This window comes from Mya arenaria, chromosome 16 (assembly GCF_026914265.1).
Source record: "Mya arenaria isolate MELC-2E11 chromosome 16, ASM2691426v1".
Taxonomy (NCBI): domain Eukaryota; kingdom Metazoa; phylum Mollusca; class Bivalvia; order Myida; family Myidae; genus Mya; species Mya arenaria.
The window spans coordinates 48239877-48256091 of NC_069137.1; the positions used below are offsets into that span (position 1 = coordinate 48239877).

The window sequence follows — 16215 nt, forward strand, 5'->3', positions numbered from 1 at the left end:
AAAGTTCTGAACGATCCACGCACATTTCTTATTTTGTTAAAGGGTTAGGGATTAAAATTTGACAGTTGTGGCCGACATGCACCTTGTTGGATTACAATTGCGTCCAGTATCGAACAAACAAGCAGCGTTATTCCATATACATTTGTACTTCACGGTGTAAATACCGCGTGGCTAAAACGTCTTATGTAAACATAAACTTGATGCATATTTCGGACATTTTTAAGCCGGACAATATTGATTCGCAAGTATATACGTTTGGAAAGCTGTGCAATGCGAAAAAGGCGTATGCATGATGCATGCATAACTATTAGAAGCAAATAGGCACATTCTTACTAAAAACAATTCAGTATTTAAAGGTTAATGTGTGACAAATGGGGTACTTGTCTTCTTGTCCCTCTTTTTTGTTAGAAGAGTTCTTAATAGACTAAAGCGTGCACACATTTAAACCCTATTCTGGCGGCCATTGATTTTGTAGAATTGGATATTGGAAAAAAAATGATAGCTAAAACAAGAATCTCTGCTTGAAAATGTCAGATTTACCCATCACACGTTTAGTTAACATATGCTGTAAAATTACGCTGTATGTACACCATGTACTATAATGTATAAGCCAGCTTTTTGTTTACTTTTATCTGGACGGATTTCTATTTCCTCGGGAAGGTCCGTTGTGTTAACTCTGTCGTTGGCCCCAAGGGCGGGCTCCGGTGTAGCAGGACCGCCCGACCAACCAGCGACGCGCTTTGATTGGTTAGATCTTGACGATGGGGCCGGGCGGGAAGCCCCAGGTCTACGACCTCGTTTGGGTGCATTTCCGGTACGTGTGTAATAAACATACCAGTCACGCAAAGCTGCAAATGGTGTTTCGAAAATAAAGATGCTTGGTAAATAGCGTTCGGTCGCCCGTTTTACATGTGCCATCATATCGGGCCGCCTTTATTTGAATAGTGATAACCTATTCTAACAAATTGTAAATTACGAACTGAATCCGTAGTATTTACCTTATTTACAAGTGGCAATATTTAATCATTCTTGATAAAACATATTTCTCGACAACGTTTTGTTCAGAATGACTATCAAATATGATTGGATTACAAATTACCTCTTTTATGTCTATATAACAAATTTATTTCTGGTTGGCTGTTTTGTCCAAGATCACGTGCATTAGTTAGCACGGTGTAGGCGACCTGTGTGTCTAAAATAAGAGAATATAAAAATGTTTTACATGTTGTGTTGAACCTAAATATAGTTGAAATTGATAAGGGGCACAATAAAGGGTAAAGGGGCACTCTATAGGTTGTTGCAAAAAAAAATATTAAAGTTTAATGAAGATTTAGGATAAATTTATTTAAAGATTAAAACGAAAACAAAATTACACAATAATATATGTTTTTGTTTTAAAATCATATGAGATAAACTTTTTAAAGCACGAACATGAAAAGAAACGACAACGTTTTGCATCAAGCTATATTGTGCTCCATCAAAGTTGACTGCTTTTTTTAAATGTGATCGCAAGTTTCTGTGAAAATGTTTGTTTCAACGTTACAAGATATTATGTTTTAAATTTTATGTATACTTATCATGTAGTACCAAATAAATATTACGCAATAATCCAAAGTATTTATATGTGTATTTATATATGTTAGGTTAATGTTGTTGTTTTTCTGGTTATGTTAGAATAAAATTTGTGATCTGCATATGTTATGAATATAAGTATGTTAATATAACAAATGCATGATATGCATATGAGTATGTTAATTTGACATAGGACACACTGATGAAGTTAACACAGGAAATTTAGGACGTGTACATAAGTTAGAAGCAGGCATAGCATTTGACGTACAATACAAAACAAAAATAAAAACATTCAGTTTTAACGAATGGTGCATTCCCTTCTTGGTTAGTGGTTAAATAAAACGGCAAGTCCAACATTATAGTTCATCCTCCATTACCCAATGACATAGTTCTGAACTAGCTATAGAGTTTGAACGTCTATTGTTCACGATAGTTTAGTACTTTGTCTTCATTTTTAACTCTCGTGTATATAATACGTTAAAAGGTTACTTTTTAAAGTCAAAGTGTCAAAAATAAAAATAAAGTCAAAATACATCTTGCTTATAAAAGCTGTCTTACTAGATATAATGTTACATTTGTATATCGAAATTAACGCATTTTAACGAGGTTTTTTTCGGTTTCAATCTTGCTTACCCCACCCCCATCTTTTTCTGTGTATAGGATCAAAGTCAAGCATACTTACCCATGTACATATGCGTTATAATATAAAACTTATTCATATTTTGGTATCATTTAAGGTACCAGATAAACATATAAGCTCGCCATTTCACTTAGCCATGGGTAATATTAGCAATATTTGTATGATATTTGTAAAAAAACAGTAACAATCTTCCAAGGATATGAAATAAATAGTTGTCGGCATCAAACTGACTACCTTATCAATCGGGTACCATTCTCACGATATACATCACATTGTTAATTAATACAGTATACATATATGACCAGACATGACAGTTATAATAAATGCAGGCATTCTCTATATCATTCACATCACGTCCAAATATGATAATGATCATCTGAAATGTTAAATCTCATCATGACAGTTAGTCGTGTGGCTGCATATGTTCAAATTCTCTGACCGAATATATAACTGAGTGAAGTACAGTTATGTCAACCTTAGTAAATGCAATGGACTAATTAAGAGGACATCTTTAATTCAAAATGTTAAGTGGGTTTTAAAGCTGCACTCTCACAGATTGAACGTTTTGACAACTTTTTTAATTTTTGTCTTGGAACGAGCCAATTTTTGCGAAAATCCATGGAAAACAGTTATAAAAGACTGCTGACAAAATAAATAATTCGTATATTGTTATATTTCAGTTAAAAAATTATGATTTATGCATTTTTCTTAAAGCGTTTGTAACGTTTTAAGTCATAAAACATTAATTCTCGAACGGAAATATAAAAATCTACATCTGATTTTTGTCAGCAGTCTTATATCATTGGTTTGCAGATATTTACGCAAAACAATGCTGTTTCCTAGACAAAAAATAAAAAAGTTGTAAAAATGGTAAATCTGTGAGAGTGCAGCTTTAAACTCTTGTGTTTTTTTTGTATTTTATCTGATACTAACATTCAAAATAAATCCTTTGCATATGCCATAGTGTGTATCGATACCACTTGTCATCAATTATTCGAACATTATAGTTGTTATACAGTCAAACCCCGTTGGCTCGAACTCGCTTGGCTCGAATTCTTTATTGGCTCGAACTTGATGTAAAGGACGGATTTCTTTAAACTGAATGTAAGCATTCCCGCTTGGCTCGAATTTTCCAAGACTTGAGGTATTTTCGCCGGTCCGTAGGAGTTCGAGTCATCGGGGTCCAACTGAACTAATTTCGAGAACACCTCAAACCACAAACAATTGGGTCGATTGTTCAGAACTTTCTGTAAGTTTGCGACATTGTTAACCGCTCCGTTGTTAACTTTTAAAAGTTAAATATTTTATCATGTTCTGATATATTTAGATAAAACATTTAAAGTTGAAAAAAAAAATCTCAATATGTTTAAAAAGTACCGTAAATCACATGTGTGTCTATGAAACATTTAGACTATTTAACATTTTAAAGTTAACAACTGTCCTATTAGTCAACTTGGCTAACTTTAACAATGCTCTAAACATCGGGAAACAGATGTATGTTGAGGTAGTCTTTTACCAAGTAAGTCTCATTTTTGATCTGCTTAATATACACCTTTGTAGTCCCTTGCATCAAGAACAAAGTTGACATAGTACGTGTACATCAAACATCTTAGCAACATTATAAATACTGTTGTTGGGGAGGAGTGCGATCTCAACTGGTACATCTGTCGTATTAACACGACCACTTGCCCCGAGGGCAGTGTCAGGGTTTGAAGCCGCCCATCCAACCGCACCTTGCGGCAGACGGTACTGCGCATGCGCATTGGAGATGTTTGGGCTACGCGCAACCGCACGTACGTCTATAAGTAGGGGGATGAATTGCAAAATTTATTTGAAAAATTCTGAAAAATAATACTAATAATGCTACATACTTCATTCCATCTAATATAACGATGCAACTTACAGAAATAGCATCTTCGGTATGTGAACTAATCATGTTTTGTTACTAACAAAATAATGAACAGTCGCAACTCGCTATGTCGAACTCTGTTAGCTCGAAAACAAATTCAAATGTGTTGGGTTTAATTATACATGTTTTGTATTTCGGTTATATCGCATGGTCGTTATTTCAAAGTATTTCCCAGGTCCCTACGACTTCGACATAGCGGGTTTTGACTGTATAGTTTAATTGTATTCAAAAATCAGAGTTCATGTGATGCCTACAATATCATTTTTTGTTGAAAGACAACGTTAACAAAATTCGAAAAAAAAAACAGCATTCTATTCTATAGCATGTGAAAGGTACAATTCAATAAGTTATATGTGAAGGGAGACAATTAGAAATAATATAACTTAAATATTTGTTTTTACTCTCCCTTTCATCTTGCAATGTTTTAAGAACATTGCGGGAGCATTGAATAGGTTATTTTGATTAATAAGTTCAAATGAATTATAGATAGTCATAACGTCACAAATCCTCTAAAATTACCTGTGTATTGAGAAGCGCTCGAGGATGCCACGGTTACCTCCTCGCCTTCTACTTCCTGTTCCTCCGTAGATGTCTAAAATTAGAGCAATGTCTAATCATATTATTCAATTTTGATTTTTTTCAAAAACAAAATTGTCTAGAAAGATATACACCGTGTTTAAAAGAAGACTGGACATGAACGAGATATGTATGTTACTCAAGTAAAAAAAGTATTCTTTATAAAATTTACAGTTCACCTTAATACAATTGTTTGAATTTACCAAAAAGGATAAATAAATGTCGAAAACAATGGCTGTTATGAAGGATGGTGCGTTTAATTACAAAGAAATGTGCAGAAATCAGGGTATTTCTACCTTATGAAACCATAGTTGGTCACAGTAAATCTTTTAGCATTCACCAATCATTTAATATTTTTGCGTTTTCAGCTATTAAATACACGGTTATAAACTTGTTATCAGTAATTAATATTTTCCTTAAATGCATTATTTAGTAAGTAGTTGAAGGTGTATCACTCAAAATTTATGTTTGTTATACATGTGTTTGTATTGATTTTGAATAAGAGTTTCACTTCAATATAAGCCATTCATCATTAGGATGCAGAGTGTGCATTTAAGATATTTACATTGACATTTTGTCTGTATTTTATTCATGCTAATAAACCATTATATTATGGTTGCATGGATTGCATTTTCGAATATCTTCATAATGTCGTTAGTTTTTTGAAGTGATATATTAAAGGGAGGAAATAGGACAAACTTTTCTAGCACACCGGATAGGCATTTCCGGTGACGTCAGCTGGAAAATTCCATCTGGCACCCCCCCCCCCATGCCAGATGAGTCACGCGCTGTGACGTAATACTTTTTATTTATTTTATTATATACTTTATGTGACCATAATTATGAGATTTCAATAGATGAGTTCCATAAACATTAACTTTGCAAAAATATATCTTCATAACAAAACAAAATGACCCTTAAAAGACGTGATATCGAAGGAACTTTACGTATGCAGTGAATACAAATTACTGCGCGTCATGACGTCAGTAAACGTCATCGCACGCCTTTTTGGTGAAATGTACAAAAATGCGCTTTTTTATGTATTTTCTTCACAAATTATGTGGCCTCTGGTCGGATTTTTCTATCCGGAACAGGAACACATGACAGATATTATTATTACTATAATAATACAAATGTATAGCAATTTTATCAATTTCTTTCTTAAATAACATACTGTCTATGTAAAAAAGGGCTCTCAATGAAAACTTTAGAGGTCGCAAAGAAAATCCTAGCTTTACAAATTAGCCCCACCGGAGGCAGTGTCGATCAGTGGGGACAAAACGTTTTTGGATGTATTAATATGTAAAAATTAGATTACATGGAGAAAATTCTATATGGCCAAGAATGGACGAAGTAGGCTTAGCAAACGAGTACTTCTTGATCATTAAGATTTGACCATAAGTTATCAAGTTATCTAACCGACTTAGAATACAACCTCATTGGCTGACATATTGTCAATCTAAATTCTGACATAGAGAATTTGTATCGGATGATTGGCAGTAGGCGGAACTTTAAAAACCCGCGAACGTTGAAATTCGTAATGATTAAGTCTACTTTTAAATGGTTGCCTATCTGCAATCTCACTGGCTGAAAATGAAGGTTGTATTCTAAGTAAAAAAGGCTCTCAGTGAAAACTTTAGAGGTTGCAAAGAAATTCATAGCTTCACAGGAGGCAGTGTCGATCAGGGATGGGGACAAAAGGTTTTTGGATATATTAATATGTAAAAGTTAGATTACATGAAGTAAAATCTTAATGGCTAAGAATGGACGGAGTGAGCGTAGCGAAAGAGTACTTCTTAATCATTAAGATTTGATTTCAAGTTATCTAACCGACTTAGAATACAACCTCATTGGCTGACATATTGTCAATTTAAATTCTGACATAGAGAGTGTGTATCGGATGATTGGCAGTAGGCGGAACTTTAAACACCTGCGAAAATTGGAATTCTTAATGATTTAGCGTAGTACTTAATGATTGTCTATCTACAATTTAATTTGAGAAAAATATAGGTTGAGTTCAAAAAAGATTAATTTGTAACCATCTCCGACCAACACTGGTGCCTATGGTAAGCATTGTTTCAACTGGAAGATTGATTGTTGTTGTATAGTTGTACAACTTTTGAATTACAAAAGTAGATTCCTATGATTACCTGAGGAGTTGTGCTTGAAGGTTCACGTCGACCAACTATGGGAGCAACAGCCCTCGGCCTTTCAGTAGCAATCATGGCCGATTTAGAATCAATAACACCCAGTTTCTCGTTATTGTTGGACAAAATAGCTGTCGGCGTCTTGGATGCACCATTTCCGGTGTGTACCTCTGCAAAGGCAGCATCGTAAGCGCCTGTGACAGGTGTGGCGCCATTTTGTTTCGTCACAGTCGTTGTTTTGGTTGTTTTCTTTACTGATGTTGTGCTAGTGTTTGTTGCCGCGGCGCTTGCTGCAGCCGACGAAACGCTTGACGAGGCAGCAACAGCAGCGGCGGTATCACCAACTAAAGAATACGCCCCGTTGGAGACGCCACTTCCGGACGTTGCGCTTGATTCAGAGGCGGCTGCTTGCGAAGCCGAGGCAGAAGCCGCCGAAGCGGAACTTGCGTTTTGATGCTGAGAAACTTCCTCTACGACTTGTGTTACCTCCTGTACACCACCAACTGCGGAACCGGACGCCGGATGTCCGCCTGCGGAGTGCACAACCGTTGTTGTGGTTTTCTTGACTTTCTTTACACTCTTCGCCTCCGTTGCAGCGGCGGCTGATGATGAAGCTGCGGCTTTAGATTCTGCAGCTGCCGTCTTGGTTTCCGTTCCTCCAATACCGGAACTTGAAACACTCGATGACGCAGCGCCGGCAACTTCTTGTTTGGCTGCACTAGAAGCGGCGTCTTGTTTAGACGTCTCAACAACTGTTTCGACTACTTCCGTTTTCTGTACAGTCTGTGTACCGGGGGTTGGAGCGGCTCTCATAGGCGCCATAGCGGATGCAACATTGTGGTTGTGAACTCCAAGATGGCCGACGTTTGCATTGGAGGCGGTGGCCCTTCTAACACTTCCGCCGTTGAAAATTGAGTCAATTGGGGAAGCAACAGGGACGGTAGGCCTGTCGCGGTAAAATGTCACATCCGGTGTCTAAAAAAAGACACATACACATATTCGCATTTGGGGGCAAATGAAATTTATGTACCTTAAATTGATAACTTTACAATTAAAACGGTGAATTATAATTCATATATTATGGTTAGATTTTTTTCATAAGTATTAACACTGCATTAGATGTATAAAAGTATTCTTGAATAAAGGGTTGAAATGCATCAACTATTTTATACGTGCCATTTCAACACCTTTATATAAGATTTTAGGGGGTTTTAGGGTTCCCCCCCCCACACACACACACACCAGTTATTAATTCCTGGATCCGTCAGTGTGAATAATGATCAATAACAATATGCTCTATGACAAACTTGGTGTACATTAGTATGGAATTGGTATCAACTACGATAAGGAAGGGTAAAATGTCATGTACAGTCGAACCCCGTTCGTTCGACCTCACAGGGACCGGCAAAAATACCTCGAGCCTCGTAAAATTCGAGCCAAGCGGAAATGTTGACCTTTAGAATAAAGAAATCGGTCCTTTACATCAGGTTCGAGCCTGCGATGGATTCGAGCCAAGCGAGTTCGAACCAACGGGTTTCAACTGTATGCTATTTCGATGAATAAACTTCCTTCTTACCTGTGACCTTAGCACCGGTCTCTGCCTCTGTCTTGTGGGTGGATTTGTCGGTCTGGGTCTGACGGGTGGATTTGGGGCTAGCTGTATTACAGCCGGGCCCGAGTTTCCAATGTCATTACCCGGAGGTACCTTCCCGATCACAAACTTCGGATTCTTCAGCAAGATGTACCTATAGCAAAATGACAACATGAATACATTTAAACATTATGGCAATTTGCAAGATGTTGTGCATCAATAATACACGGAATGACACAGGAAAAGTCAACTGTTGCTTAAAGCTGCTCTCTGATTTACCGTTTTGACACCTTTTTTTTGTCTTGGAATGAGGAAATTATTGCTAAATGTCTGGAAACCAATAAGATAATATTAATGACAACATATCACATCTCAGATTTTCATATTTACGTCCTAGAATTAAAGTTTTATAGCTAAAAGCATTACTAACGCTATTAGAAAAAGAATGGATTTTTCGGCAGTTTCCCTAACGATGGAGACTGTTATATTGTGTGTAATCTTACATTTATGAACTAAATTTATTGATGCCAAATCAAGTGATTCTGAGGCTTAAAGGAAAAAGCCAACAACAGTATAAAGGGGAATAGAGACCTTTATTTACTTACTAACTATAGCTCCAAACTACATATATTTGCGGGCATATCAAATGATGATATATAGACTGCAATAAGCGCGCAAACAAAGACATGCATATATCAAAATCAAGTAATTCTGAGACCAAAACTAGTTAAAATTAACATTTCAAAACTGTCAATCAGTGAGAGTGCAGCTTTAAAACAAAAAAAAGATGATTTTGCAGACAATTGGATTGAGACCAAGTATACAACAAACTACTTATACAAGGCCATCAAACTACCGGCATTGAGAAATGTCGGGGTAAACCTCCTTGGTATACAGTCAGTTCACGATAGCTAACCTCACATTTATACCAACGTCTACCAATGCGCGCATTATTATTAAAGGCATATCGTTATGATCTTTAGGAGAATACGAAGCAATAAAAACCTTTGGCCGAACTTGAACAGGCAATACCCGGCTCCTAAGGACTTATTGAAAGAGGGTTACGTCGAAAATTTGACATTTCAAAAAAACAAAACAATTCGTACTGGTATTTCGGTTTTCAGTGTGTGTCTATTATGTTTTATCCATTATCTTGGCTGTCTATTTTTACTAAATAAAACATTGTAAAGTTAACGTGCCATGCGTTTTAAAACGCAAATAGAACAGACAAATTTTTAACATATTCTCACATTAGCATAAATGCAATAATTATTGCTGTCAGAAACGAGCAGACTTATGTGTGTATTATTTACTGACCTTGTCGTATTTTAATCAACTTATTTAAATTTAGATGGAAATATTCGCAATAAACAACCGCTTTATAATTTTGTGTTTCTATATTTGGCTCAACAAGATGAAAGAGTTTTTTTTTATTTATTTCTGTATTCAACAATTTAAATGATGACATGGTAAAAAGAACAAAAGGAGAAATAAATATATAGAAACTTTTGTATCAAAGATGAAATCGAATGACTATCTCGAACTTGTATCGAATCACGTTCTCGAACTTATTTCGAATCACGTTGTAAGTTTTAACAAAGTTCTGAAAAACCTTCATATTACGGAGTTACATGAAACTTGCGAATAGTACTTTCAATTCAATAAGTGATTATATGTCATGTTTAACCATTTTATATGGTATTTTCACAATAGTTTTGTAAAACGATCGTCTATGAGACATAGTAGATACTAGCACCAACAATCCAATGAGGAATATCGTCTTTGATTTCATGCTTTAAGCAAAAATAATTCAACTGGTCCGGCCTCTATTCAATAAAAACGAAATTAATTAAATATTTAAGAATACTTCATCCCATCGGACAAAATATATGTTCGAATATTAATATATAGTTAAAACTCGTTATGTCGAAGTCATTTTCGAGATAACGAGTATTCGATATAGCCGAAACACAAAAAGTGTTAAACTAAAAAGAAGAAAAAGGTTTGAGATTACCGGAACATCGAGATAACAGAGTTCGACACAGCGAATTTCGACTGTATCTGTATTTCAACATCATAGTCTCCGGTAAAATTAGTGTTTTGTCTTACCTAAGTTTACCATTTCCCGACTTTATAGGAACCAGGGCAAAGTTCTGTAGTTGCCCAATCACACTTTGTAAAAGATTAGGGTGGTGACGTTTAACTCTCCTCCGACCTTGCATACCAGGAATCATGGAGCCAGGATCCGTCTCATTCTACAAAATAATAGAGCACCAGATTCACACATACGATTATGTAACTAGAGCAAAGTTTTGAAGTTGTCTCATCTCGCTTTGTTGAAGATTTGGGTGGTGTTGTTTAACTCCCATCCGACTAAAAACATAAATTTGTTTTATTCTACAAAATGTAAGTTGTTTATTATTTCAAACAAAAGTGTGTACCACATTACCGAATCACCTATTTTGCACAATATTACAAAGATGACTGAACATGCCTTCGACCTGACAGTGGAGTCAAGCGCGTATTATTTTTTTCTGTTCACGTTGGATTAAACGAGAAACGAGCATCACATGGAAGTGGATACAGCAATCCATGTACAACTAACAATGGATTAAACAGTAAACCATAATCACATGGCAGTGGATTAAACAGCAAACCATTATCACATGGCAGTGGATTAAAAGTAAGCAATTATCACATGGCAGTGGATTAAACAGTAAACCATTATCACATGGCAGTGGATTAAACAGTAAACCATTATCACATGGCAGTGGATTAAACAGTAAACCATTATCAGTTGGCAGTGGAGTAAACAGGGAACCAGGATCACCTGGCGGTGGAGTAAACAGGGAACCAGGACCACCTGGCAGTGGAGTAAACAGGGGACCAGGATCACCTGGCAGTGGAGTAAACAGGGAACCAGGATCACCTGGCGGTGGAGTAAACAGGGAACCAGGATTACCTGGCAGTGGAGTAAACAGGGAACCAGGATCATCTGACAGTGGAAAAAATAGGGAACAAGGATCACCTGGCAGTGAAGTAATTAGGAAACCAGGATCACCATGCAGTGGGGTAAACAGGGAACCATTATCATCTGACAGTGTAGTAAATAGGGAACCAGGATCACCTGGCAGTGATGTAAACAGGGAACCATGATCATTTGGAAGTGCAGTGAACAGGGAACCATTATCACCTGGCAGTGGAGTAAATAGGGAACCAGGATAACCTGGCAGTAGAGTAAACAGGGAACCAGGATCACCTGGCTATGGAGAAAATAGGGAACAAGGATCACCTGGCAATGGAGTAAATAAAAAACCAGGATCACCTGGCAGTGGAGTAAACAGGGAACCAGGATCATTTGGAAGTGCAGTGAACAGGAAACCATTATCGCCTGACAGTGGAGTAAACAGGGAACCGGGATCACTTAGCAGTGGAGAAAATAGGGAACAAGGATCGCCTGGCAATGGAGTAAATATGAAACCAGGATCACCTGGCAGTGTAGTAAACAAGGAACAGGATCATTTGGAAGTGCAGGGAACCATTATTACCTGGCAGCGGAGTAAACAGGGAACGCGGTTTCCCCAACTTTTAAAGTGGTCATTGACTTCAGAATTTTAATTTAGGCCTTATTATGTTGATACATGTGTTAAATATGTATAATGTATTTTAGGATGTGTGCCACTAAACATAGTTTTACTTATGGGCTTGTCCCTGTAGGTACCATTTTTGCCTAATATTAAGCATAAAAAGTCGAACAATAACAATTGCATTGTTACAATATTTCAAATGAATACTACTAACCTTAAGCGCATCTGCCGGCATAAACATGAAGTACGGCATTCCTGTGACCGGGACTATTTCCACGGGTTGAACACTTTGCTTAGACACCATATTGAGGAAGGATCTGGGATCGAAACTTGGGTGGTCGATGTCACTTGGGTCAAACAGGTGGAGGGAGCTGTGGCCTTGTATGACGAAAGTTGCGCCTCCCTGAAATAAAGGGCGACACAATGAGTAAGGTTATATGAAAGTGTCCGATGTTAAGACATATTTATATATACAGGATAATTGTTTGTTTCATTGTAAGATACCAATATATTTCACTGAGTGAGTACCAATGGCCATGAGTGAAATATTTACTTTTGGTGTTTATGAGTTAATTTTGTTTTTGCGATGTAACACTGAAACAGACTTTTATTCTTTTTATTATAAGCGGAAAAATGATACAAAATGGCGTTTGAGTAAATGAGCAATCAGCCGTTATTTTTCTAAATAAGGAAAACAATAAATAAATAAACAATTGAGGCTGAACCATTTAGTAATTAGTTTTCACAGTATAAAGTAGACCACTAAACATTGAAGACTATTTTCTTATATAAAGTAAATGGTTATCCGACTGAGTTGCAACAAACCATTTATTTTTGTAAGTGTAAACTAACAATCCTTAAAGATGCGCTCTTACTCCCAAATAGAATTAACAATTGCTTTTAATAAATACCAAAAGGGATGAATAAATGTCAAAAACAATGGTTCTTGTGAGGGAAGCCGAGTTTAATTTGAAAGAAAGGTGCAGAAAACACGGTTTTCCTACCATATGAGACTATAGTAGATCACAGTTAATCTTTAAGCATTCACCAATCATTTAATAATTTTGCGCTTTTTGCTTTTAAATTCACAGTTGCAATCTTGTTATCAAGTAATTCATATTTCCCATAAAGGCATTATTTAGTAAGCAGTTAAAGGTTTATCAGTCGAAATGGATGTTTGTTCTACATGTGTATGTATTGATTTTGAATAAGATTGTCACTTTATCCATTACTTGCCTGTAGTTATCCATTACTTGCCTGTAGTTATCCATTACTTGCCTGTAATTATCCATTACTTGCCTGTAGCTGTTAAGTTTAAGAAGTATCTTTATAAGTGGTAGTACACCAAACATGAGTATGTAATCAAAAATGTCAGACCTTAAACATTATTCAAGTTGGATAGTTTACAAGTGCATGGTATTCCAATACTATAAGAACTCAGATGGAATCAAAATGTTTTTCCATGACGCTGTTTAAAATGACTCTCTTATTCAAAATCAATATATGCACATGCATAACAAGTATAATTTTGTGTTATAAACCATCAACTACTTCTTATAATGAATTTATGGAAAATATTAACTACTGACATCAGGTTTATAACCGTGTATTTAATAGTTGAAAACACAAAAATATTAAATGATTGGTGAATGCTAAAAGATTTACTCTGATATACTATCGTCTCAGAAGGCAGAAATACCTGACAGTCAATTGTATTTTTTTTCTGAAAAGTTCTCTAAATTGTAGGTGAAAGAAACGTCATTTCGGAAATAACGTCGTTTAGATTGTGCCACAGTCCATGTAAAAGCTTGATGGCAGGAATTAAAATATAAATGATTAAGATTGCGTAGAGTGAGCGTAGCGAACGAGTCCATTTTAATCATTTAGAGTTTAATTCCGGTCATCTTGCAGACTTAGAAAATAATATCATTAACTTATACCTTGTCAACGCAAAATCTGACAAAGGGGTCGTATTTATGAAGCGTAACTGTATAAAGTACCGTGGTTGCCGACGATGATACCAGTCCTGTGTTCACTGGTTTTGCTTTTGAAATGATGGCAGACTCGGTGAGTGTATATCACGTGATAAATTACGTCATATATGCTACGTCTGAAGGCAACATTTTGCTTAAAGTGAAGAATTATATCAAAGTGAACTTTTCTTTTACTACACCATTTTAAATAAAACAAAGGACAGTCAATGCCGCTTAAAGAGCCCCGCATTTGTTTTATTACCTAAATTTGATATGGTCATTAGTTTCATCAAAGACCTCGACAAACCTGTTTTCAAAAAATGTTTCGACAGTACTCCGTCAGACAACCGTATTGTGAAAACTTGTTCATGTGGTTTGTCGAAGTGTTCTGTTCTGTTCTGTTCTGTTTAAGAAACTAAACTCTCAATCAAATTCTGGTTAAATACCGAAGGCAGGGCTCCGTAAGCGGCGTAGACTGCGTTACGTTTCATTAAAAATGGCGAAGAAATAGTGAAGTTATCTTTGTTTAAAGTATTTATTTTTTCAAATCAAAATATTGCCTTCCGACGTAGCATTTATGACACAATTTATCACGTGGTATACACACACTGAGACTGAGTTTTTAAAACACTTGAATATAGCAAGTAGTTATCTCACTGTGAAATATCATTTTTATTTCACTTATCATTATCTTTATATCACCGTAAACAATCTATGTTTGTTTTATGTTTTACCATTGTTAAATATACAGAAGGTTACCATGCCTTTCACCTTAACACCAATACATAAATACCGACACACATACATGGACGAATACATAAATACAGAAAACTGTAAACAAACAATTATCTATGTTTCATTGTCGATGGCTGACATTGTTATGACAAGAAGTGATTAATTAATAATGTAACAAATCGATTAAGTATGTAGCCAATAATTAGTCCGCTTGTCAACAAGCATTTAGTTGTCGGCTACATTTATTTTGTTGACTCTATTATTTTCTAAAATCAAAGTTAGAGGGGGCACACTTTGGTAAGATTTATGGCGAGCGAAATTGCATATTCATACTGCGTGAAAGTCGACGCAAATTTGAACATGTTGCTTTATTTAAAGCTGCACTATCACAGATTGAACGTTTTGACAACCTTTTATATTGTTTGTCTTGGAACGAGCCAATTTTGGCGAAAATCCATGGAAACAAATTATATTAGACTGCTGACAAAGAAATAGAGCGCAGATTTTTAGATTTAAGTTTAAAAATTGATGTTTCATGCATTTTTCTTAAACCGCTAGTAACGGTTTAAGCCATAAAGCATTAATTTTTGAACGGAAATATGAAAGTCTGCGATCTGATCTTCTGCCAGCAATCTTTTATCATTGGTTTGCAGATATTTACGCAAAAACATGCTCTTTCCAAGACAAAAAATAAAAAAGTGGTATATCAGTGAGAGTGCAGCTTTGAATTGAATAACAAATTATTTTTGTAAGTATAAACTATTTTTCTTGTTTTCTTTTTGAATGTTCAGAATATTATTTTTATTGATTATAAGGTTTGTTCTTTCTGGATTCAAAAGGCTTCATACATTTGCAGTGCAATTCATGAATGGTTCTGGTTAAAAACCTGGAGCTATTTCTACGCACATCGATGCAAAAGTGCAAAAAATATGTTTTCGCTGAAAATGGCTGGGAAAACAACAACATCTACTTAGATAGCAATCGTAACAACTCGGCAATTTCCGGCAAGTTTCGGGATAGAATTAAAATATAAAATTTGCTTCAAGATATATTTTGAAAATAAAGAAAAAGGTATGAGACTCCCGACCCCTATTTTCAAAACTTCTAATGCTTAACAAGCTTAAGTAGCGTATTTCAATAATGCAATGTACATACTCAAATTGGATTTTGATTAATGAAAAATTGTTTATTGTGATTATCATAATAATAATTCATATCTGAAGCTGAAAAACTCTTAAGGGAGTAAATATTAAGCAAATTTTTGAAAGACAAAAAAGTGAGCTTAGCTTAATCCTATTATAAGGGGCTTAAGAAGTTTCGAAAAATTGGGCCAGTTGGCGATTAGCTCAATTATCATTTCGCTCAGTCGACCCATTCGATATCATAAACAATGTACTGAAATAAATGTTTTTGATTCGTTTCTTAATTACGCTTTGGAGAAAGTTCAAAGATTCAAATTAAAAGAAAACCAGCTTGATACTCTTC

At 35.6% G+C, this 16215-nt stretch overlaps 1 protein-coding gene across 1 annotated transcript in view; it reads right to left on the reverse strand.

The window, feature by feature from the left end:
* LOC128221314 (uncharacterized) overlaps nt 1-16215 on the reverse strand; it is a 40306-nt gene that overhangs the window by 12903 nt on the left and 11188 nt on the right. Inside the window, exons 2-9 of the mRNA XM_052929853.1 lie at nt 12237-12425; nt 10545-10690; nt 8421-8589; nt 6848-7819; nt 4641-4713; nt 3841-4011; nt 1100-1192; nt 627-848 (exon numbers count right to left, since the gene is read on the reverse strand). Of these exons, the coding sequence (XP_052785813.1) occupies nt 627-848; nt 1100-1192; nt 3841-4011; nt 4641-4713; nt 6848-7819; nt 8421-8589; nt 10545-10690; nt 12237-12425 (2035 nt within the window). The remainder of the gene's footprint in view (nt 1-626; nt 849-1099; nt 1193-3840; nt 4012-4640; nt 4714-6847; nt 7820-8420; nt 8590-10544; nt 10691-12236; nt 12426-16215) is intronic.